A 19,531-nucleotide genomic window follows, 5' to 3' on the forward strand; every position below is an offset into this window, starting at 1 on the left:
CAGAGTAAGGTTAAAACAAAGTACCAGAACTCAAACAGGAACTGAAATAAACACTTAACAGAGGCTAACCCAAGACACTAAGAAAACTAAAGACTAAAAGGGAACAAATTAACCAAGACACCCATTAACTAAAACCACATAAACATAAGGACAACCAACAAACATGTTCATTATTTTCCTGAGGTACTATAATGACAAACTTTACTGATTTTTTTTTTCTCTCTCTCTATAAATCCCCCTGTGAAAAGCATTCAGTGGGATTATTGTCTTATCTGAACTGAGGAGCATTAATATTGCGTACACTGAGCTAAGAAAACTAAAGTACACCTGACTTTTACTTTGAAAATCCATCGGCGGAAGTAGATCTTGATCCCCGACCAGCTGCAGGAACTTTCACTTCGTTCCTCCAAACCAAGATGGACTGGAATGAAGGCGGAAATGTAAGTGGGTTTATCTTTTATTTGCTGCTTCTTTAATTTCTGTCATGTAGTTGCTGATTCTTCTGGGTCGGACGTGGCCGAAGCGTCGTTTCACTGGCGTTATATTTGCAGAATGTTAGCATTAAACAAGCTAGCCTGCTGTTTAGTTTTAGCTTGTGGGTAAGTTGCTGTAACGCGGAATAACATGTGCAGACTGATTCCCGTTCAAATAAAGCGTCTGTCAGCTTAGCTGGCTGCAGTTAACCTGCTTTTAGTTACCTGACATTAAACGGTGCTAGCTAATCACATCTCAACGCCAGCGGGCACATTTAGCTGATTCTGTTGTTGGGAAAGAAGCGACGTCCACGTTACGGAGAGTCTCTGATTTGTCTGCTTCACACGATGATGCACTGACAGCCTGGTGTCTTTAACCATTTCAATACTCACTCACCTTCTTTTATGTAATGGTAATCCTCTTAGAAAGCTCAAGCCCGAGTCGTAGGACGAGCAGCGTCTGTTGAGCTAATGTAAATCTGTAAGTTTGTTACAGCGCGACGGCGCTTAGTTGGTGCCATCTGTCAGGAATATGGCAGCAGTCTGTTGTGATCCCAGTTTGAACAACATAATTAACATACTTTCTTATTTAGACTGGTTCAAATAGCGTCCAGCTGATACAGCCACACCAGTGGGTGAAACTTAATGATAAAGCTGCAGAACAACACTGTGCAGACGTTTTGACACACCTCCCATTTACTTATAATTTGTCCCCAAGGAACCAGACTTTATTGTAGTTTCTTCAAAGTGGTCTTGGACATTGGCTGCTTTTTGTACCTGATCATTGTCATAGTATTTTTTTTGTTTGTTGAAATCACTTTAGACTGACCTATGAATCAATAACAGATACAACTTAGCAAAGAAACAGTTTTAAATAGTATCTTTAGGGACTTTGTTCCTAGCAGCCTGTCACAAAGACACATCATTTGTTCCCATTTCTTTAGTTGCATCTATGAAAATCAGCAAAGATAACACAGTTTGACCGACAGAAAATAGGATTTCTGCAGCAAGAAGGTAATTCCCAAAGAGCTATTAGCTGAAAACTTGGCATATCTCAGCATGGTGTGCAGTGTGTCCTTAAAACATTTGAGGAAACTGGACAAGTGGAGGACAAAAGAAGAAGTGTCAGGCCTAAAAAACTATCTACAGCAGATGAACAGGATCTGAAAGTGATGTCCTTAAGAAAGAGGAAAAAATCCAGCTGTGACCTGACAGGACCTGAGAGATGCATCTGGACCTTCAGCTGATCCATCTACTGTTGGCCCAAGCCTCATCAGAAATGGTCTCCATGGAAGGGTGGCTGTCAAGAAGCCATTCTTAAGGAAGGGAAACAGGGAGAAAAGGCTGAGCTATGCCAAATGACACAAGGAGTGGACTGAAAATCAGTGGCAACAGGTCTTATGGAGGGATGAATCCTCCCCAGAGCCCGGACCTCAACATTATTGAAGCAGTGTGGGATCATCTGACAGAGAACGGAACAAAAGGCAGCCGACATCCAAAGAAGAGCTTTGGGATGTCCTTCAAGAAGCCTGGAGAACTATTCCTGAAGACTCCTTAAAGAAATGACAGAAAGCTGGTCTCAGAGGGTTCAGGCTGTGTTGGAGAATAAAGGAGATCAGACCAGATATTGACTTATAAGCCCATTTTTTTCCCACACAGACTGGACTTTCATTTATGTTTGAACATGTCTCAATAAATCAATGTACCTATTTGCAATACATAAAGAAACGAAGGGTAGCACAAGTCTTTTCCACATTACTGAACTGTTCACCACACCTTTCACTCCTCAAAAAGTAATAAAAACGGCCTGTTAACACTTCCATAGAACGGAAAACAGTATAAAGTGTTTGTCACAGTAATCCAGTCGAGTTGTAAATATTGGATGAAATTGATTGAATTCTCAGTGAAAACACCTACTGTGCTAATATCAGTGTCATCAGTTTCGTTTTGTCGGACCAACTATCCAAAAACAAGCAATATTCAGGAATCATTCTGTCTAAATTCAGAGATCATTATTCATGATCCAATATGATTCATCTCCTTCCTCTCACTTTATTGATCCAAAAATGAAACAACTGTTGGTTTTACTTTATAAACTGTTTGTTATGTATGGTCCCACTCCTCTTCCTGCAGTACACTTTATTAATACATGCAGAAATACGTAATCCTCAGGAATTTGAACCTCAGTGAGTTGCTTTAAATGCCCAGGATGTGGGGCAGGTGACAGATTGATTTTATCTTTATTATCTTTTGTCATATTACCAAACCTTACAGCTTCTGTACAGTGAGTCATTCTTTATTGCTGTTTGTTCTGTCGGTTGGGAAGTCCACCCAGAGAGCAGTTGGTTTATCAGGAAGTGAGGAGAACTCGTGATGAAACAGTTTTCTGTAGCACATCTTATGTTATTTTATTGTACCAGGTGGTGAAAAACACATTTACAGACTTATAAAAATGCTTTTTAATGCTTTCTTTCAGGCTTGCAGTCTCAAATAACTGGAGAGTTCTGGGTTGGCGATAAAATTCCTGTACTGGGCGTGACCTTTTGGCCTTTTTGATGTGAGCACCTTGGATTGAATCTCTTTGTTTTCCCTTTGTTTGTGCCACAGGGTCACAGCCACATGCGTGACAGCTGTCACCACGGGCATTCAGGTCACTCTCACAGTCACGGACCGAGAGCTGCGGCGTTCGGTGGGATGTCGCACATGTACATGCCCGCTTACGGACAGTTAGGGAAAAGCACAGATCAGGTGATGGACATCAGCCAGCAGCCAAAAAAACGATCACTCATGGATGACAGCACCAGTTGGGACATAGTGAAGGCAACACAGTAAGCACACATTAAATATAAAATGACTTCTCACCGTTTTGATGCCACTTTCAGGCTGTTTCCTGTTAAAGGACTGTTTTATGGCCACCCACAGCTTTGTGCTTCAGTAGAACCTCTTTCTGAGAGGCCTAGAAACTACTACTACTCAGTGGTAATTGGTTAAAGTCAGAAGAAGAAGAAGAAGAACAGCAGATTGGTGCCGTCTAACATCTCCATCGCCAGAGTAAAATGTATAAGCTGACGCAACAAACAGCAGTGCTGCAGCGATATCCGCTTACCTCCACTGTTCTCCCGTTACGCTTATAAAGTCAAGGTTACATCCATAACCTCGGTTGTTTTTATGGGTCTGGAATTTAAATTGATATGTGGGATGAAGCTGTCACAAAGTCCACTGAAAACAGACTAAAAGTGGTAATTATGTTGGATTCCTGCACATATTTGCTCAACCTCTGCCTCCCAGAGTTCCTGTCTACTAACTATTTAACTTCCCTTAAGAGGAACAAGCAGGAGATGCTAAGTTTGAAAGGTTTGCATGTCTGGAAAAGCCTTAAAATACTGCGTTTAGGTGTTTAAAAGCTTTTAAAACTTGGCTGTTGTAGATGGTGTCATTAGATGATCTTAATGGTTGTTAATGAATAGATCAGAGTCGACTCCTTACAGCAGTGACGTGCACAAATGTTTTTGAAGGGCAGGGGCAGAAAGAAAAGAAAAAAGGGCACATGTAGCTCGTCCTCACCACTGTAGAGGGTACCTTAGCACGCATTTTGGCTCCCGAGAGGGCACTTTAGCATGCATTTTTCAACAATTAGGCCACAAGGAGGGGTAACCCCCCCCCCCCTGCACGTGCACGCCACTGCCTTACAGAGGTGCTGATCTTAACAGAAACCTGTTGTACTCTTCGGTCATGCATTGGTCCCACTCACGTTAATAGTTTGTATCATCAGAATTAATTTATTACACGTGTCAGCAATGAAGCATATGAGCTCATTGCTAATAAACACTTTAATTAAATCAGTTATAAAGTAAATTAAAAAGAAGAGAACCCTTGGTTAAATTACAAGTTATATTTGATAACAATATTACACAAAACCTTTTAGTTTTAACAGTTTGCTGTAATAATATTACTTTAAATAAAACAACTAATGTGATTTTGATGTGTCATAATGACACTTCACTAAATGGCGCACCAAGAAATGAGGCAACTTCTTTTTTTTTTAAATGATTATTTTGGTTTGAGGCCTGCATGTGTTTCACTACAAAGACCACAGTAAAACGATGGTTTATTTTCAATGTAGCACTTGGATTAAACTTGTTTCTTCAAGGTGAAGAAGGTCAGTTTGCACAGACTTTTCACAACAAAACTCAGATTAAAACTGTGTTTAATAAGTTAGATGGTGAAGGTTGATTTGATCGAGCTACAGTTTTGAGATTTAAAAGTTGAGCTTGTCAGTGTTCCTTTACAGAGATTTGCACATAAAGATGCCGTTCACCAGAGCGAAGGTCACTTCTCTTGTAAGGAGGGAAAAAGGAAATGGTCTCAGGAGTTGTTCCCTGGTCTCCTTTCAGCTCAGCATGTGTCAGTTTAGGGAAAACCGTGTGCACACTTGGCCTCTCACCCAGCCGGAAACTGACTCAGAAACCTGCTTTGCGAGTTCAGTGCAGGTGCAGTTTACCTTTTCCTTTGGGTTCACCGGCTCGTTGCTTTTTCCTCGGTTCATCTTGATTCTGATGCAGTGTTTGAACCCGTCTTTAAAGAGTTACTTGGTGGGCAAAAAAAAGCATTATTATGTGTGCGGTTTTAAATATCTTGGTGAGGTGTTGGCTCACTAACTTATGAGGATTTCCTGTTGGTGTAGGGACCAAATTGTGGCCCCGACAGCTACAAAGTGATGTTCTTTTTAGGGTAAAGACAGTTTAAGGGTTAGAGGCAGGCATTCGGCTAATAAGGGAAAGCATTTTGTCATTGGAAAAGCCTCATAGAGAGTGTATGCGCTGTTCTTTTTAGGGCTGGGACTTTAACACGTTAATTAAGATTCTTTACATTTACGCATTTTAATCGCACGTATTTTTGCACCACGGAACGTTTCTCACTGGATGAGTTTCAGGCATACCGATTATACTGGAGCACCAACTGACGTTCAGACAACAACAAACCACAGTGAACAATAGTTAAACATGAACGAAGAAGCTGATGAGACCGCTTTGGTTGGCTCTGTGAATGGGGAAATTTTGTTTTAAAAAAAACAGACGGATGGGATGGTCGGTAGTGTTGGAGTGGGTGGTGCAGGCGCCCCGTGGATAGAGGCTACAGTCGGACCCGGTTCAAATCCCGCATCGGAAGGCCTTTTACTGTGTGTCATTCCCTCTCTCTCTGCTTTCTGTCTCTTTTTATCTGTCTTGTCCATTAAAAGGCATAAAAAATAAAGAATGAATTTTAAAAAATGGAGGGATGGATGGAAGCCGATAAGAGCACGGTTGGTTAAGCACCACCTTGAAAAACAATAAACAATGTTTTGTTTAAGCTTATGTATTCAGTCATTATTCAACGATATACTAAAATCCATGTGAAAAAAATTGCTTCTCACTGTTCTCAGGTCAAATATTTACATGCGATTAAAAATGCGATTAATTTCGATTAATTAATTACAAAGCCTCTAATTAATTAGATTAATTTTTTTAATCGAGTCCCGGCCCTAGTTCTTTTATTTTGGTTGCTTTTTAAATCTTTGGGAGCTTAGAGCATTGGTCTTGTCAACAGTTTGATGGCATTTTTAACTCTATTTTCCTGTGATTTTGATGATTCTCTCAGGTTTGGCATCCTTGAGCGCTGTAAGGAGCTGGTGGAGGCGGGATACGACGTCCGGCAGCCGGACAAAGAGAACGTCACTCTGCTGCATTGGGCGGCTATCAACAACCGCTCAGAGCTGGTCAAGTGAGAGCTTAATTTCTGCATCATTTCTGTCCCAGTACAGCCGACATCCCACAGTGTATACACAGCAGTAAACTCTGGGATCACAGTGGCCTTCTGAGCCGTAGAAATCTTCCTGTGTTGGTTTTAAACTAAAAGCCATCCATGATTTTTCTCCACTTGTCTATATTCCACTTTAGACTGCAGATACTTCAGTAATGCACCGATGTTTATTGAATAAAAAAGACATCACAGTTACAAAGTAAAGTCGCTGTTCACAGTAAACAGTTATTTTACCTGGAAATTGTCCTGAAATGCTCCAAGACACAGTGTTCTGAACCGTTCTCTGTTCCTTTGCTGTTCTCTTTCAGGTATTATATGTCCAAAGGGGCGATAGTTGACCAGCTCGGAGGAGACCTCAACTCAAGTCCACTTCACTGGGCGATAAGGTGTGACCGTGATGTCTTTAAACATTCAAATGTGGTCTCAGATTCGATGCTAGTTGTATTTCATCCTAGCTTAGCCTAGCTATGTCATCAGCTGTTGAAAAGAAACAACACTCCGTTATTTCTCTTAAATAATAAGTAACTGTTGTTGACACTTGCAGCTTAAAGGAGGACTGCTGGGTTTTGTTCTGCATATGTTTTTGCATCAAGCGGCCTGTTTTGTTTTTTAAATCTGTGATCAGGCAGGGCCACCTCCCCATGGTGATCCAGCTGTTGAGGTATGGAGCAGACCCCTCCATCACAGACGGAGAAGGTTACCGTGCGCTCCACCTCGCCATCCTCTTCCAGCACATGGCCATAGCAGCTTATCTCATGGCTAAGGGACAGGTGAGACCTTTTTCTCTTCACTTGGTTTAATATTCCTTCCTTCATATCGTCATGGTGGGTAATCTTGCTGCTTCATTGTGCACAGGAAGTCGATGAGCCTGACTGTAACGGGCAGACACCGCTGATGCTGGCAGCCCAGAAGATTATTGGGTAAGAGCTTTCCTGCTCTTGATGTGACTCGTTCAAAGAAAAATGTCCCTAAAGGTAGAAATTTGAGAGAGAATATTTCAAACATAGTAAAGCTAACCTAGATTATGTGCACAGTGTGTTTGGTGGGAAGATGCTTCAAAGCATTTTTATGGTAGTTTCAAATATCGAAAGTAAAAGTATTGATTAACCACATGTTGGTCTTCTATCCCAGGCCCGAGCCCACAAACTTTCTAATCAAAAATAACGCCTCTGTGAGTGCTGTGGACAAAGTGAACAGGAACACGCCGCTGCATTGCGCCGTGCTGGCAGGAAATGTAGATGCTGCCCACATCCTGCTGGAGGCTGGAGCCAGTGTTGACGCTGAAAACATTAATGTGAGCTTCACAGAACCCGAACAGCACATCTTACAGTGTCTGTTTCAGTCTGCTGTCACACCATGATACATACTGCCAGATTTTGGGTGATTTGTGTGGTGTTAATGACCATCTGCTGTCAGCTCCGAATCAGTTTCTCTCTTTCATGAGAGTGAAAATTGTTGAAGACAGAGCTCACGTTGACTCAAAGTTCCCCTTTTCATGAATCGATTTGACTTGTTGCTTCATGATTCTGCTGATAGACATTGCTACAGGAAGGTGAAAGTCTTTAATCTATGTGCAGGGTTTGTTGTGCCGCAGTGCAGCTCATTGTTTCTTTGTTATTCTTCCTCAGGGTCACACGCCCATCGACTTGGCCCACCAAGTGCACAGCCCGCTGCTCATCCACATGCTTAACCATGTGAAACAGGAGAGGATTCGCTCCAACTCGCGCTGTCTGCGGGTTGTTAACAGATACAAGGTACACTGACACTGAAGGGGACACACAAGCCAGGTTTCCATTGCTGTTTTTGATTCCCATTAAGAAGATGTGAATACAAACCGTAAAAATCGAATCGATTACCAGAAATGTGCAAACAAATGTTTCCATTCCGAGCCAGCAAACAGTAAAGTTGCATGACTGAACATCTTCCCACATATGATATAATGCCCCAGAGATCCCAAGAGTAAGTAAATCCTAAAGAAGAGCTTTGTTCATTTTCCTGTTGGGGATGTCCTCCTCGGTTTGTTGGCGTTTGTGTCTCGTCAAGGTATGAGCTCGAGTTTCATGTTGGGACAGCTTCTTCTATTTTATTAAACCACGAGCAGCGTAGTTTGTACCGCCAGCCTCCGGTGATGATTTACTTTAAACCGGTTTACAGAAGATCACCTCAGATTTGCTTCACTAGTTAATGGAAACCCGGCTATCGTCTCAACTCCCAGACACATACAAACAGGAATGTGTAAAGTTCAGCTCCTCTAATGTTCTTTTTCCTCTTCTTTTTTAGTTTTTTCTGCAGTTTTTATTATGCACTGCACTGTTTGGAGGTGTCGGTGCTATAGTTGATATGAACTCTGAGTCCTGGTTACTCAAAGGGATCCTCTTGGCCTGTGTGATAGGTGTCATCAATCTGGCCTCACGGTAAGAGCACGTTTTCACTCAGCTGCTGTCTGATTTAAATGTAAATGCACCGTCTTCGTGTTAATAAATAAGCTGTTTTTGTGAAACAGGATTTTCCCGAGTTTAGACTTTCATTCTCTCCTGCCGGCCACAGCTGTCATGGCTTCAGTCTTCTGGATGCTCGTCACCTGGTATCTCTGGTTCCTGCCAGATATCCTTTATTTACAGTGAGACAACTCCTAAAAACATTAACAAGACAGCTACTGGTTTCTCATTAAACCAAGGTTCTTACTCATCTAGGGGCTTAAATTTCCCAATTAAGGTTCAGAAGCTGTGGCTGATTTCATCACCTGCTGTTAACACAGGATCAGTCATTTCAATCAGTGATTGAGTCTATTGAACTGGGTCAGAGACCACTGTCTGCATTCACCAGAGAAGAAAAAAGACCAGAATGCAACACTTCTGAGTCTCAGGGGCTCCAAACAGTGTGTTTGTGTTTAATTTGACTTCAGGCACAGAAAAAGTCGTAATGTTTCTTAACTTATAACCTCACATCGACCTAGCTCCACCGTTCAGGTACTGTTCACGCTCAACGCCACCGCTCTGCTCTACTACTACTTTCGCACAAGCAGGATGGACCCCGGGTTCATCAAAGCGACAGAAGAGAAGAAGAAAATGGTGGGAGAGCTGCAGATATTTCAAATCCGCGTCATGGCATCTAACTCGAAAAAGTTTTTATTGGTAAACGTTTGATTGTTTCTGTTGTCAGAATGTGTTGGTGTTGGCTGAGGCTGGCTGTCTGGACCCCAGAATATTCTGCACTACGTGTATGGTGAGGATGTCCATATTAAACTGTTGACTTCTGTCCCACTGTGCCGTTAATAGGCTCCTTCAGTATACCGGGGCATACATATATAAAACAGTACTATACTGCGCTTGGATGATACTTTTTTTACGTCACCACATGACGTCACCACATTATATTTTGAGCCGAGGCGAGCTAGCCGGAGCAAGCAGGCGAGCGAGTGAATGAGCAGCGTGGAGTGACAGAGAGAGATAAAGAGAGAGAGACAGGAGCAGGGAGAGAATGGCGGCTGCTGCAACCTCCACCATGCCGCAACTAGTAGATAAACCAGGTGCACAAAGTGCTTTATGGAATTACTTTGGCTTTAAAACACAGTGACGGCATTAACGCCACCGTGCAAACGGTGTTACAAAACATGTCTGGCCAAGGGTGGAAACATTTCCAACTCAGCAAAACACTTGAAGGACAAGCCCCCAGACCAGCATAAGGAATAACTTGTATACCCATGAAAAAAAAGCAGCATTCAGTGCTAAAAGCAAGCAGCGCCAGCCCCCTTCAGTCTCCACAAAAGTAGCTCTGGAAATCGTGTTGTCTGTGCCTTAGATTATAGGTAATATTTACTGATGCATAGTAAGATTTTCTGTTAAAATAAAGTCAATAATGACATTTTTTGTGTTCTCTTTTTATTTGGAAAAGTATTGAAATACATATTGGTATTGGTATCGATACCAAAATGTTGGTAGCCTCGACTACTTACTGTTGCTTCACTGTCTTGCAGGTAAGGAAACCGGTGAGAGCGGTGCACTGCTTCAGCTGTGACGCGTGCGTGGCGAAGCAGGACCACCACTCAGTGTTGACCAACACCTGCATCGGTACCACAGACCATTTAAATGTTTGATATGTAACCTATTGTTGTTTTTTTTGTTTTCTTCAAACAAGCTTAAAAGTGATATTTTAGCCTGTGGAAAAATGTTAAATCTGCATTTGACTGCATTAAGAGCACAACATTTCATTAGAACGTGATTTTAAAAGAAGTTCTGTTGTGTGATGGTTTAACTTTGAGGACAAAATACAAAAATTTGATCAACTTTGATATTCTTTAATGATCAGAGCCCAAACACTTCTTAAAAGATCTACCAAAAGATCACAAACTTAAGAGATGCTACGGTGCAGCAGGAAGTGTTCAAACACCAAATGTTGCCACTTTAATAACCACAACTTATTTAAACAGTGGGAGAGAATGACATATATTAAGTGACTCTTTCTCTAACTGCTACCTTGCTTTCTGTTGCCAAGATGGTATCAGTTGATTTATTTAGATTTTTTGGGTCTTGAACACGAGCTGTCGTCCATCATGTTGTTCTCTTCCAGGTGCGAGGAACCATCACTACTTCGTCCTCTTTGTGCTCTCCTTTGTGCTGATGGGGGCTTGGATGTTCTACGGTTGCCTCAAGTGTGAGTGACGTCATACCCAGTGTGTGATGTTTTTACTTTAGTAATGAAAGCTTATTCCTGTGCTGTGTGTGTGTTTTCAGACTGGTCCGCTCACTGTGTGCTGCATTACGAGGAACAGGGGCTGTGGGGTGTCATCTCAGCCGTGGTCAGCTGCTCTCCCTGGGTGCTCAGCATCTTCCTGATGTCTTTCTATTTTTCGTGCTTGTTCGGTTTGACCCTGGTACAGCAGCTCTATCAGGTGACTTACTGACTCCTCGTGTGCTGATGGCTTTCTGTGGCTCACAAATATCCTCTGAATAGCATTGGTGGAAACATTTTTAAGATTAAGATCAGATTTATTGTCATGTAGATGCAGGAAATACACAAAATTACTCCTCCACATGTAACCCATCCAGGTTGGCACCTGTTGAACACACACGCACATGCACAGGGTCACACACTCATGGAGACAGATGCCATACACTGGAGCGGTGGGCAGCCAATCACAGCGCCCAGGGAGCATGGGGGTACAGTCCCTGGCTCAAGGGCACCTCAGCTGTGGCAAGGAGGTGGACTGCCACCCCTCCAGCTCTGAGTTCACCAATCGAACCACCAACCTTCCGGTTATTGGACGAACCACTTTAACCACTGAGCCATTTTCCAGGAATGACACTAATGGCTTTTTGTAAATTTGCCCCAAGGGTAGTTTTAGGAAAGTCAGAATTTACAGCAGTGTCAGGTTGGAAGTGCTCAGAGAAGCCAAACCTGTTGGTTTTGTTATCTCCTGTATTAGATGTGCAGCATCTACCTTTTCTGTGAGTGAATTTTTGAATTTTGTTTTTCTTCGTGTTGGAGCAGATTGCATTCCTGGGAATAACAACGGCGGAACGAACAACTCTGATATTCCAAAAAAGGAAAATGAGACCCATGAATGAGCCTGTCTCCCTGAAACAGAATCCCTTCAAGTGAGTTGAACAACGTTGTTGTACTTTACTGTAGGCGCTAGCAGATACTCCATATTTTGGGCCAATTTTAAGTAGCTATTTATAGGCAAATATTATTGATAATATTATGTATACACAGATCAGCCTTAACATTACGACAGTTCACATAATATTGCAGCTCTGACCTATCAGGGTCGGGACAAAGCGTGTCTAAGCTTGTAGCAGGTAGAATTTGGCCCTGCACTGCCCCTACTGGTCACCTACATATTGCAGCTTGCGAAAGTTGTATGATTAAATATTATGGTGTGCACAAATCCATTGTTTCCATTTGATCTTGCGGTGTCCCGCCTCCTCCAGCGCAGAGTTGTGATGTTTCTCTGACTTCAGTGACATAAAAGTGACCATCGGTTTGGGTCTGGCTTGGAAAAATTGAATTTTTGCTGTTCAGACTGTTGCCTGCAGTGTGAATGTAACCTTAAATGATCTCAAGCATCTTTTCCCGCTTTATGTCATCTCACAGAAATGTTTCCTATTGGCAAACAAGCATTCTTAACAGATAAATCTGTGATAAACTCTACTGCTTTACCTTTTGATATTTGGATTTTGTTCATTACTTTGGAATTGTAGCTGAATTCCAACCAGCTTTGGAAATGACTGCAGCTCTGTAAACGCTCTCAAACATTTTAAAACAATATTTAATGTTGGTTTGTTCAGTATCTATGATGCTGAGGGAGCTAAATGCTATTTCAGTCAAGTTCTTAAGAAGATGTTAGCATCTAGTTGTGTATTACGCTAAAATCTTACCTCATATGTGTAAGCTGATGTTTCCAAGCACAAATATCTACAAGTTCAGTCTTAAAGGGGAGGAAAACGACTAATTACAGATGGGACGACACCACAACGGCGCGGTATGTAAAGTGGTGCTTCTGGATCATTTTCTTTTGGATCCTCTGCTTGCAGTATGGGCGTGGTGCAGAACCTGGTGTCATTCTTCCAGTTACGCTGCTGTGGCCTCTTCAAACCGTCTGTGGTGGACTGGACCCTCCAGTTCGTGCCCCAGCGAGACCAATACCTGTTCGAGCAAGTCAACATGGTCTGACCTCCTCCCGTCCCTGCACTCAGGGTCAGACTTTGGTTTTGGACCAAAAGTACAGAATGTATTTATTTATTTTTCTATGTGGTGGCACCTTCTAAAGAGAGAGACCACAATACTTAAAGTCGGGAATACACAAAACTGTGTGTAGTTATCGTTTGATTGACTGCTGCTGCCTTATACTTGACCGAAGTACGTAAAGGGAAGATCTGAAGTCTTAGTTTGGGAAACCTTTAAAGGCCTAAATTGTAACGGACGTTTTGTGCTGTTTTTATGAACACATTAAGCCTATTTTTACCATCTGTTCTGGGAATAAAGAGGGATCTTTCTATGTATAAACAGTTGGTTTTATGACTTTTGTAAAAGTTGCATGTGTTTAATAACAAAGGACCACTATAATACTTCAATAAAGTAACATTGTGCCTGTCTCTTTAACTGTCTCTGTGTGGACTCCCAGGCTCGTGAGGTCCCATGGGGATCGTACACCTCAGCACCTTTAAAGCTTCACTTTAACCCCTCTGTCCTGTGAAGTGAGTCGGTGGTGATGAGGGTCACAAAAAAACTATTTCTATCTAATTTCACTTACAACCAGAATGAAATACGAGTAAACGGCTTATTAAGGGATTCAATCTAAGTGAATAACTGCATGTAAATAGGTTAACTCGCTTCTGACGGTGATTTGGGTTTCATGAACAATCAAAGCTGCATAAAGCTTATGATTATTGGAAGTTTGGCATCATCACTGGATGAAAGATAAAAACTATGTTGTCTGAGATAGTTTCAACAAAATGATTAGAGCTTCACCAGCGTCACCACATTCATTATCATTACAAATAACTCGTAACTAGAGCAGATTCCTGCTTTAGAGCTAATTAACCTTAGTCAATGTGTTTGTGTGTCTGCTTTTCTGACAGCGGGAGATAGTTTCCCCGCTTTTAATTTGACAAATCTCATCCCTCCAGACGGCTCTGCACGCCTGCCTAAACTTAATTGTTCGGAGAAATTAATCCACGGCATCTGTTAATCACTTGTTGCTCTGCTTTTTCCCCAATTACCTTGCGCACACAATTATGAATGAATAAAAGATTCTATTACTAACCAGATTTAACGAACTGAAACACCTCGAATCGCCTTCTCACAGCAACTCCTAGCTGAAGGAAGCAAATTTAAGCAGCTTTATCTGTAATAACAATAAAATATATGTTACAGAGGATCTAAAATAGCCAAAAAGCATAGATCATTGACTGAATTTGTTATTTTACTTAATTTCTCATAAAACTAACATCATGAACTTTTGTTTTGTTTTTTAAATAAACCGTAAGGACACATTTTGATGTAACAAATTACTTTTATTTTGTCTTATGCACATTTTTGCACAACTCTCAGTATAGTAATACATTAAAAACATTGCTTCCAAGGGTTTTAATGCCCCATCATGATATCTATATCTATTATAGTCTTATAGATGTCATCTGGTGTAAAAGTAAAGGCTGAGCCTCCAAAGAGACAGCTGCCACATATGAGTATGAGGTTTAACACGGCGTTCACTCCCGTTCCTCCAACATGGCGGCGTTCCCCAGTCCGAATCCTTTAGGGCCAAAGTTTTTAGCGTAGCAAACTGTGAAGAGAATTAAACAAAAAGAAATGCTCTGTTAATGACAAACAGCATTTCTGACCTGCTTTGGTGCTGTATTTAGATATAAATGACTAAAACCTGTTGTCAGATTGTACTGAAGGCAGTAAAAGACTGATCCATATGCGTCAGTACCTTTACAGTACAGCTCTCCGTCCTTGTCCGTCACTGTGGTCGACTCCAGGCTTTTACCACACAGGGCACAGCGGAAGCAGGTTTTATGCCAAGGCTAAACCATACACACAGAGACAACAAACATTGGAAAAATGTCACGTTTAAAGCTCGATTTAAAACCTTTGCTGGGTTGTGAACTTCATCGCTAAAAGTGCTGCCAAAGATCAAATCAGGTTGAACAAAACAAATTTCTGGCCAATTCATGACCATAAGACACGTTTTAACAATATTATATTATGTTATAATCAGTGAAGTGTATTTACTTTAATATTGTTACAATTTTAATTTAATTTCTGTTCCATTTCTGCTACTTTATACATAATTTCCACCAGTTAAAGGAGAATATTGTACTTTTCCATCGTCCACTTTAGTCAATTTCAGTTCCCTTTTGCTTCAGAGAAACAACAAATAATGAATGAATAATTAATGATGTAATGCACTGATTGTATTGATCCTGAGAGGGAATTGACGAGCTAAAGTGCAGGAAGCTTCAGCTCGAACATGGAAGGGACGAACAAATTGATATAATATTTTGACACATGTACTTCTGCACAATTAGCATTTTCACTATGGTACTTTTGATTGTGAATCAGCTGCATGGTGGTGTGATTAGTAGCACTGTTGCCTCACAACAAGAAGGTTCCAGGTTCAATTCCTGGCTGGGCCCTTTCTGTGTGGATTTTGCATGTTCTCCCTGGGTATGTGTGGGTTCTCTCCTGGTACTCCGGCTTCCTCCCAGTGTCCAAAAGGTTGGTTTTTGTCAGGTTAATTCAGTGTTTCTCAATTCTGGTCCTCATGACCCACTGCCCTGCATGTTTTCGATGTTTCCCTCCGGACCGGACCGGAATTGAGAAACACTGGGTTAATCGGTGTCTCTAAATTGTCCCTTGGAGTGAGTGTGAGCGTGTGTGTGTGGTCGTTTGTCTCTGTGTGGCCTTGTGATGGACTGGCGAACTGTCCAGGATGTACCCCGCCTCTCGCCCAATGACAGCTGAGATAGGCTCCAGCCCCCCCGCAACCCGACAACTGGATTAAGCAGGTATAGAAAATGGATGGATGGATGATTGGGAATCAGTGAAAGCTGCTAACAAAGCGATTATCCTGATTAACCCTTCGTTTCAAGGTAATCTGCATGTTTTTTCAGTATTTTCCCATTTGTCTATGCACAGTTGTATCGTCTGTTTTTCATCATGTATGCTGAATGAATACTATAGCATGCAACATTCAAAATGATCCATTTCAGGAGATTACAGAACTAAAAAGGTCTGAATTCAGCCTGCCGTTACTCATTAGCGGAGCAAAGCAAGTGGAACCAACTTTACATTTAAATGCAGTATGTGTGTTTTTTTCAAATGTGTGTAAAAGAGATTTATCATTAAACCAGAACCTCAAAAACTTCTGTAGTCGAGAAAGGATGGTCCCTACCTTCCCCGCTCCCATCACCTTCTCAGCTGCGTAGACTGCTTTGGAGCAGCGAGGGCAGTGGTCTGACCCGCCAAACTTCTGGGAAAACTTGTTGGCATTGGGGTTTGAAGAGGTTGTTCGTGGTTTCAAGCTAGAAAATTAAAAGTGAAGTAACAATTTAAATTTAACAGGCAGATGTCTCCAAAACTCTCCAAGCCTGTGTGATTTGGGTGCAGCTAGCCTGTAATTAAATCTGGTGTCTGTGTTTTTAGCTGCAGTGAACACATACTCATTAGGCTGCTGGTCTTCATCCTGTCCAGGAGGATCAGAGCTCAGAGCCCCGGCTCCTTGTCCGTATCCATAGCCCTTTGGCCCATATTTCTTGCCATAACACGACTTGCAGTAGATCTCAGACTCATGTGCTGCAACGGTGGTGCTGTCCAGGCCTTTTCTGCAGCTCACTATGTAATAGAAAGATGAATATTTTATTAGATTTAAGACCGGGAGAAAGAATTTGAGTTTGTCCAGACTGAGACATGTCACCATGAAGTAATGAAAGTTAAATAAAGCTCCCAGCTAGCTGGTTTTATCAGTCAACAGTGTGATTACACACAGCCAGACGTGAGTGCGGGGTGAATGTTCGAGAAAAGATGAACACTTAGCAGGTGGATGAGCTTATCACAGAGACCTTTCAGAGCTCCCACTGGAACAATACGTCAGTCACACAGACTCACGCCCGACAAGTTGGAGAGTGTTTGAGTCTGTGCAGAGAACAGTAAACTGATATGAGTGGTTCACTGTCTTGGTTCTCATGTAGATATGAGTCTTATACAGTGTCATAAGAATATAATGCTGCAGATGGGAGCTTCTGGGCTGTCGCACAACTGAAATTCAGATCAGGATATCCACCCAAATATAAGCAGAGGAGAATAAACTTTACAGGAGTGTCAAACCCAAAGAGCAGCTGTTAAAAGACTTAGATGCTGCAGATCTGAATTATTGGTGGCTGGGACAGAAAGAAGGCGTAGGAAGAGTAAAAGAAAGAAAGAAAGAGTGAAATAAGAAGCAGCAATGAAGACAGGATTTAAGACAGGAAGATTATCGAAGGACATAGAAAATGAACAGAGATTTCTAAAAAAAGAAAAAAGGAGTAAGAAAAGACAAAGAAACTATCGAATGGGTTCAAAACTGGAGCCAAATGTGTCAGCAGTGCTAAAAGATCAAATGAAACAATACTGCAGGGTTAATTAGGCCAATACTAAAGCTTCCTATCCCAGTGGGACCAGTTCAGAGAAGAAAGAACCAGTTTCTCACTGCAGATGAAACAGGTCTTATGGAAGCTCCTCCCGTTACACTGGATTTCCTCTGCGTGGTACACCGTTTTCTCACAGGCTGCACACTTGGCACCTCCTCCCCAGTTTGGCATCTTTAAAAAACAAGTAAGAATCTCATTTAATAATAATGATAAAACTTTATTTTTAACTTAAGAGATATTTGTACTTTTTTCCAGGGTTTCTATTAATAACCTGCAGTTAATTTGAAAAAAAATATCCTCGTTATTACCTCAAACACTACATAATATCTTGATTTTTCTGTGAACAACAATTGCTAACTCATTGATAGTTAACCTGAAATTTAGTGAAAAGGAATAACAGGCAGACTTTTCTATTTTTTTTAATGTTTTAGGAAGAGGATCAGGGAACCATCTCGATTGACATTAGCTTTTGAAATACAACAAATATGTTGATCTGGATGTAATTATATGATTAAGGTAAGAGGTTTTACTTAAGAATCATTTGCTGTGCAATACTTTTCACACCTTTTTCCATTCTTACGCTCAATTTTTACTCAATTTAATCCAAATTTCAATGTATTAATTCTGTTTTTAAATGTAAAATAATGGTCAATAGACTTAGTTTAGATAACAGTCGTATAAGTTTTTTTAATTAGCAGTTCTGATCCTGATATCTAATATCTAGAAAAAGATTCTTACAAAAGGTCAGACATATGTCCCTCTCAGTCCTGATTTCTATGATTTTGACTCATCAAACTGCACTCGAATGTTTCTGAAATGCCAGCTTTGCTGAAAGACTGAAGAAGAAGCTGCACCGCTCAGCCCGGCCTTCTGACATTCCAGTTTCATATCAGAAAGTGCCTCACAGCACTGGTATGTGGCATTCCAGGATCAAAGGCTTTACCAAGACATCCAACAGACAAAAGCCATCACACACTGCTGAATGTTTCAGAATTTTGCACTGATAGATCATACAGAACTGATGTCTGATTCTTCTGTTGAGGTAAAACTTTAACTTTTAAAAAATAATGACAGTTCTTCTGCCAGTAAGAAACAAAATACGTTGACAGCTGCATTTTCATTTATCTGTTTCCGTCAACTGTTAACAAGAAGCTTTAACACAAAGAAAATTAGTGCTTACCTTGAGTCCCGGCCAGTGTGCTCCGCTCCGAATGTGGCAGTTAACTTTCCTGGGCCGGCTTAAATACTGTCCATCTTACCATCACAGTCCACAAGTGACGCTTCAGTGAAACTATCCTCCTAAAATAACTTGTGACAGAGCAGAGCCCTCTGACCCTTTATCACAGGCTGAAAGAGGCCCGATCATCAGCCACTAAAACATTTGTTCAGGTCTGACTGACAGCTGCATGCGGAGAAGCATCAACATTTTGTGTTACACGATTATATATTATATTAGCAACACTACAGCTCTGGTGATGTTGATTATACGTCACAAAAAGAGTCATCGGGGACACATTAGAAAGAGCAGCTGTTTATCATCTGTAATGCTGACATTTTAAGACTTTTCATTTTACACTGAAATCAGACAGTACTGAATGTTACCGACCTCTGAATCATCTCACATTTTTTCTTGGATACAAATACTAAAAAGGGAATCAATGGTTATTCAGTTAGACAAGACTAGTTGAGCGAAAGTGAGAAAAACTTTCAAATTTCCAAAGCTCTTCTTTGGATGTGGGCTGCCTTTTGTTCCGTTCTCTGTCAGATGATCCCACACTGCTTCAATAATGTTGAGGTCCGGGCTCTGGGGAGGATTCATCCCTCCATAAGACCTGTTGCCACTGATTTTCAGTCCACTTCTTGTGTCATTTGGCATAGCTCAGCCTTTTCTCCCTGTTTCCCTTCCTTAAGAATGGCTTCTTGACAGCCACCCTTCCATGGAGACCATTTCTGATGAGGCTTGGGCCAACAGTAGATGGATCAGCTGAAGGTCCAGATGCATCTCTCAGGTCCTGTCAGGTGTTTGCTGGATTTTTTCCTCTTTCTTAAGGACATCACTTTCAAATATTGTTCATCTTCTTTAGATAGTTTTTTTTAAGCCTGGCACTTCTTCTTTTGTCCACC

At 41.4% G+C, this 19,531-nt stretch overlaps 2 protein-coding genes across 3 annotated transcripts; one reads left to right on the forward strand and one right to left on the reverse strand.

Moving 5' to 3' along the window:
• The first annotated feature begins 369 nt into the window (after positions 1 to 369).
• zdhhc13 (zinc finger DHHC-type palmitoyltransferase 13) lies at positions 370 to 13,376 on the forward strand. 2 transcript variants are annotated; one of them, XM_072379971.1, is made up of 17 exons: positions 370 to 440; positions 3,081 to 3,301; positions 6,111 to 6,233; positions 6,581 to 6,658; positions 6,898 to 7,042; positions 7,128 to 7,192; positions 7,404 to 7,566; positions 7,901 to 8,026; positions 8,553 to 8,686; positions 8,776 to 8,876; positions 9,219 to 9,343; positions 9,435 to 9,497; positions 10,249 to 10,342; positions 10,842 to 10,925; positions 11,006 to 11,163; positions 11,763 to 11,869; positions 12,809 to 13,376. In XM_072379971.1, the coding sequence occupies exons 1-17, from the start codon at positions 417 to 419 to the stop codon at positions 12,945 to 12,947; spliced, it is 1,950 nt and encodes a 649-aa protein (XP_072236072.1). In that variant the 5' UTR covers positions 370 to 416; the 3' UTR covers positions 12,948 to 13,376. The 2 variants fall into 2 exon arrangements, with proteins under 2 accessions (XP_072236072.1, XP_072236073.1); XM_072379972.1 differs by having other exon boundaries at positions 403 to 444.
• A 1,027-nt stretch (positions 13,377 to 14,403) lies between these two features.
• Positions 14,404 to 18,673, reverse strand: csrp3 (cysteine and glycine-rich protein 3 (cardiac LIM protein)). The gene is made up of 6 exons (XM_072381194.1): positions 18,588 to 18,673; positions 17,467 to 17,578; positions 16,442 to 16,613; positions 16,174 to 16,303; positions 14,710 to 14,803; positions 14,404 to 14,559 (listed from the first exon to the last, which is right to left on the reverse strand). The coding sequence occupies exons 2-6, from the start codon at positions 17,576 to 17,578 to the stop codon at positions 14,486 to 14,488; spliced, it is 582 nt and encodes a 193-aa protein (XP_072237295.1). The 5' UTR covers positions 18,588 to 18,673; the 3' UTR covers positions 14,404 to 14,485.
• Positions 18,674 to 19,531: the final 858 nt, after the last annotated feature.

The sequence above is a fragment of the Leuresthes tenuis genome, unplaced genomic scaffold (assembly GCF_036924035.1).
Source record: "Leuresthes tenuis unplaced genomic scaffold, fLeuTen1.0.hap1 SCAF_2, whole genome shotgun sequence".
Lineage (NCBI taxonomy): Eukaryota > Metazoa > Chordata > Actinopteri > Atheriniformes > Atherinopsidae > Leuresthes > Leuresthes tenuis.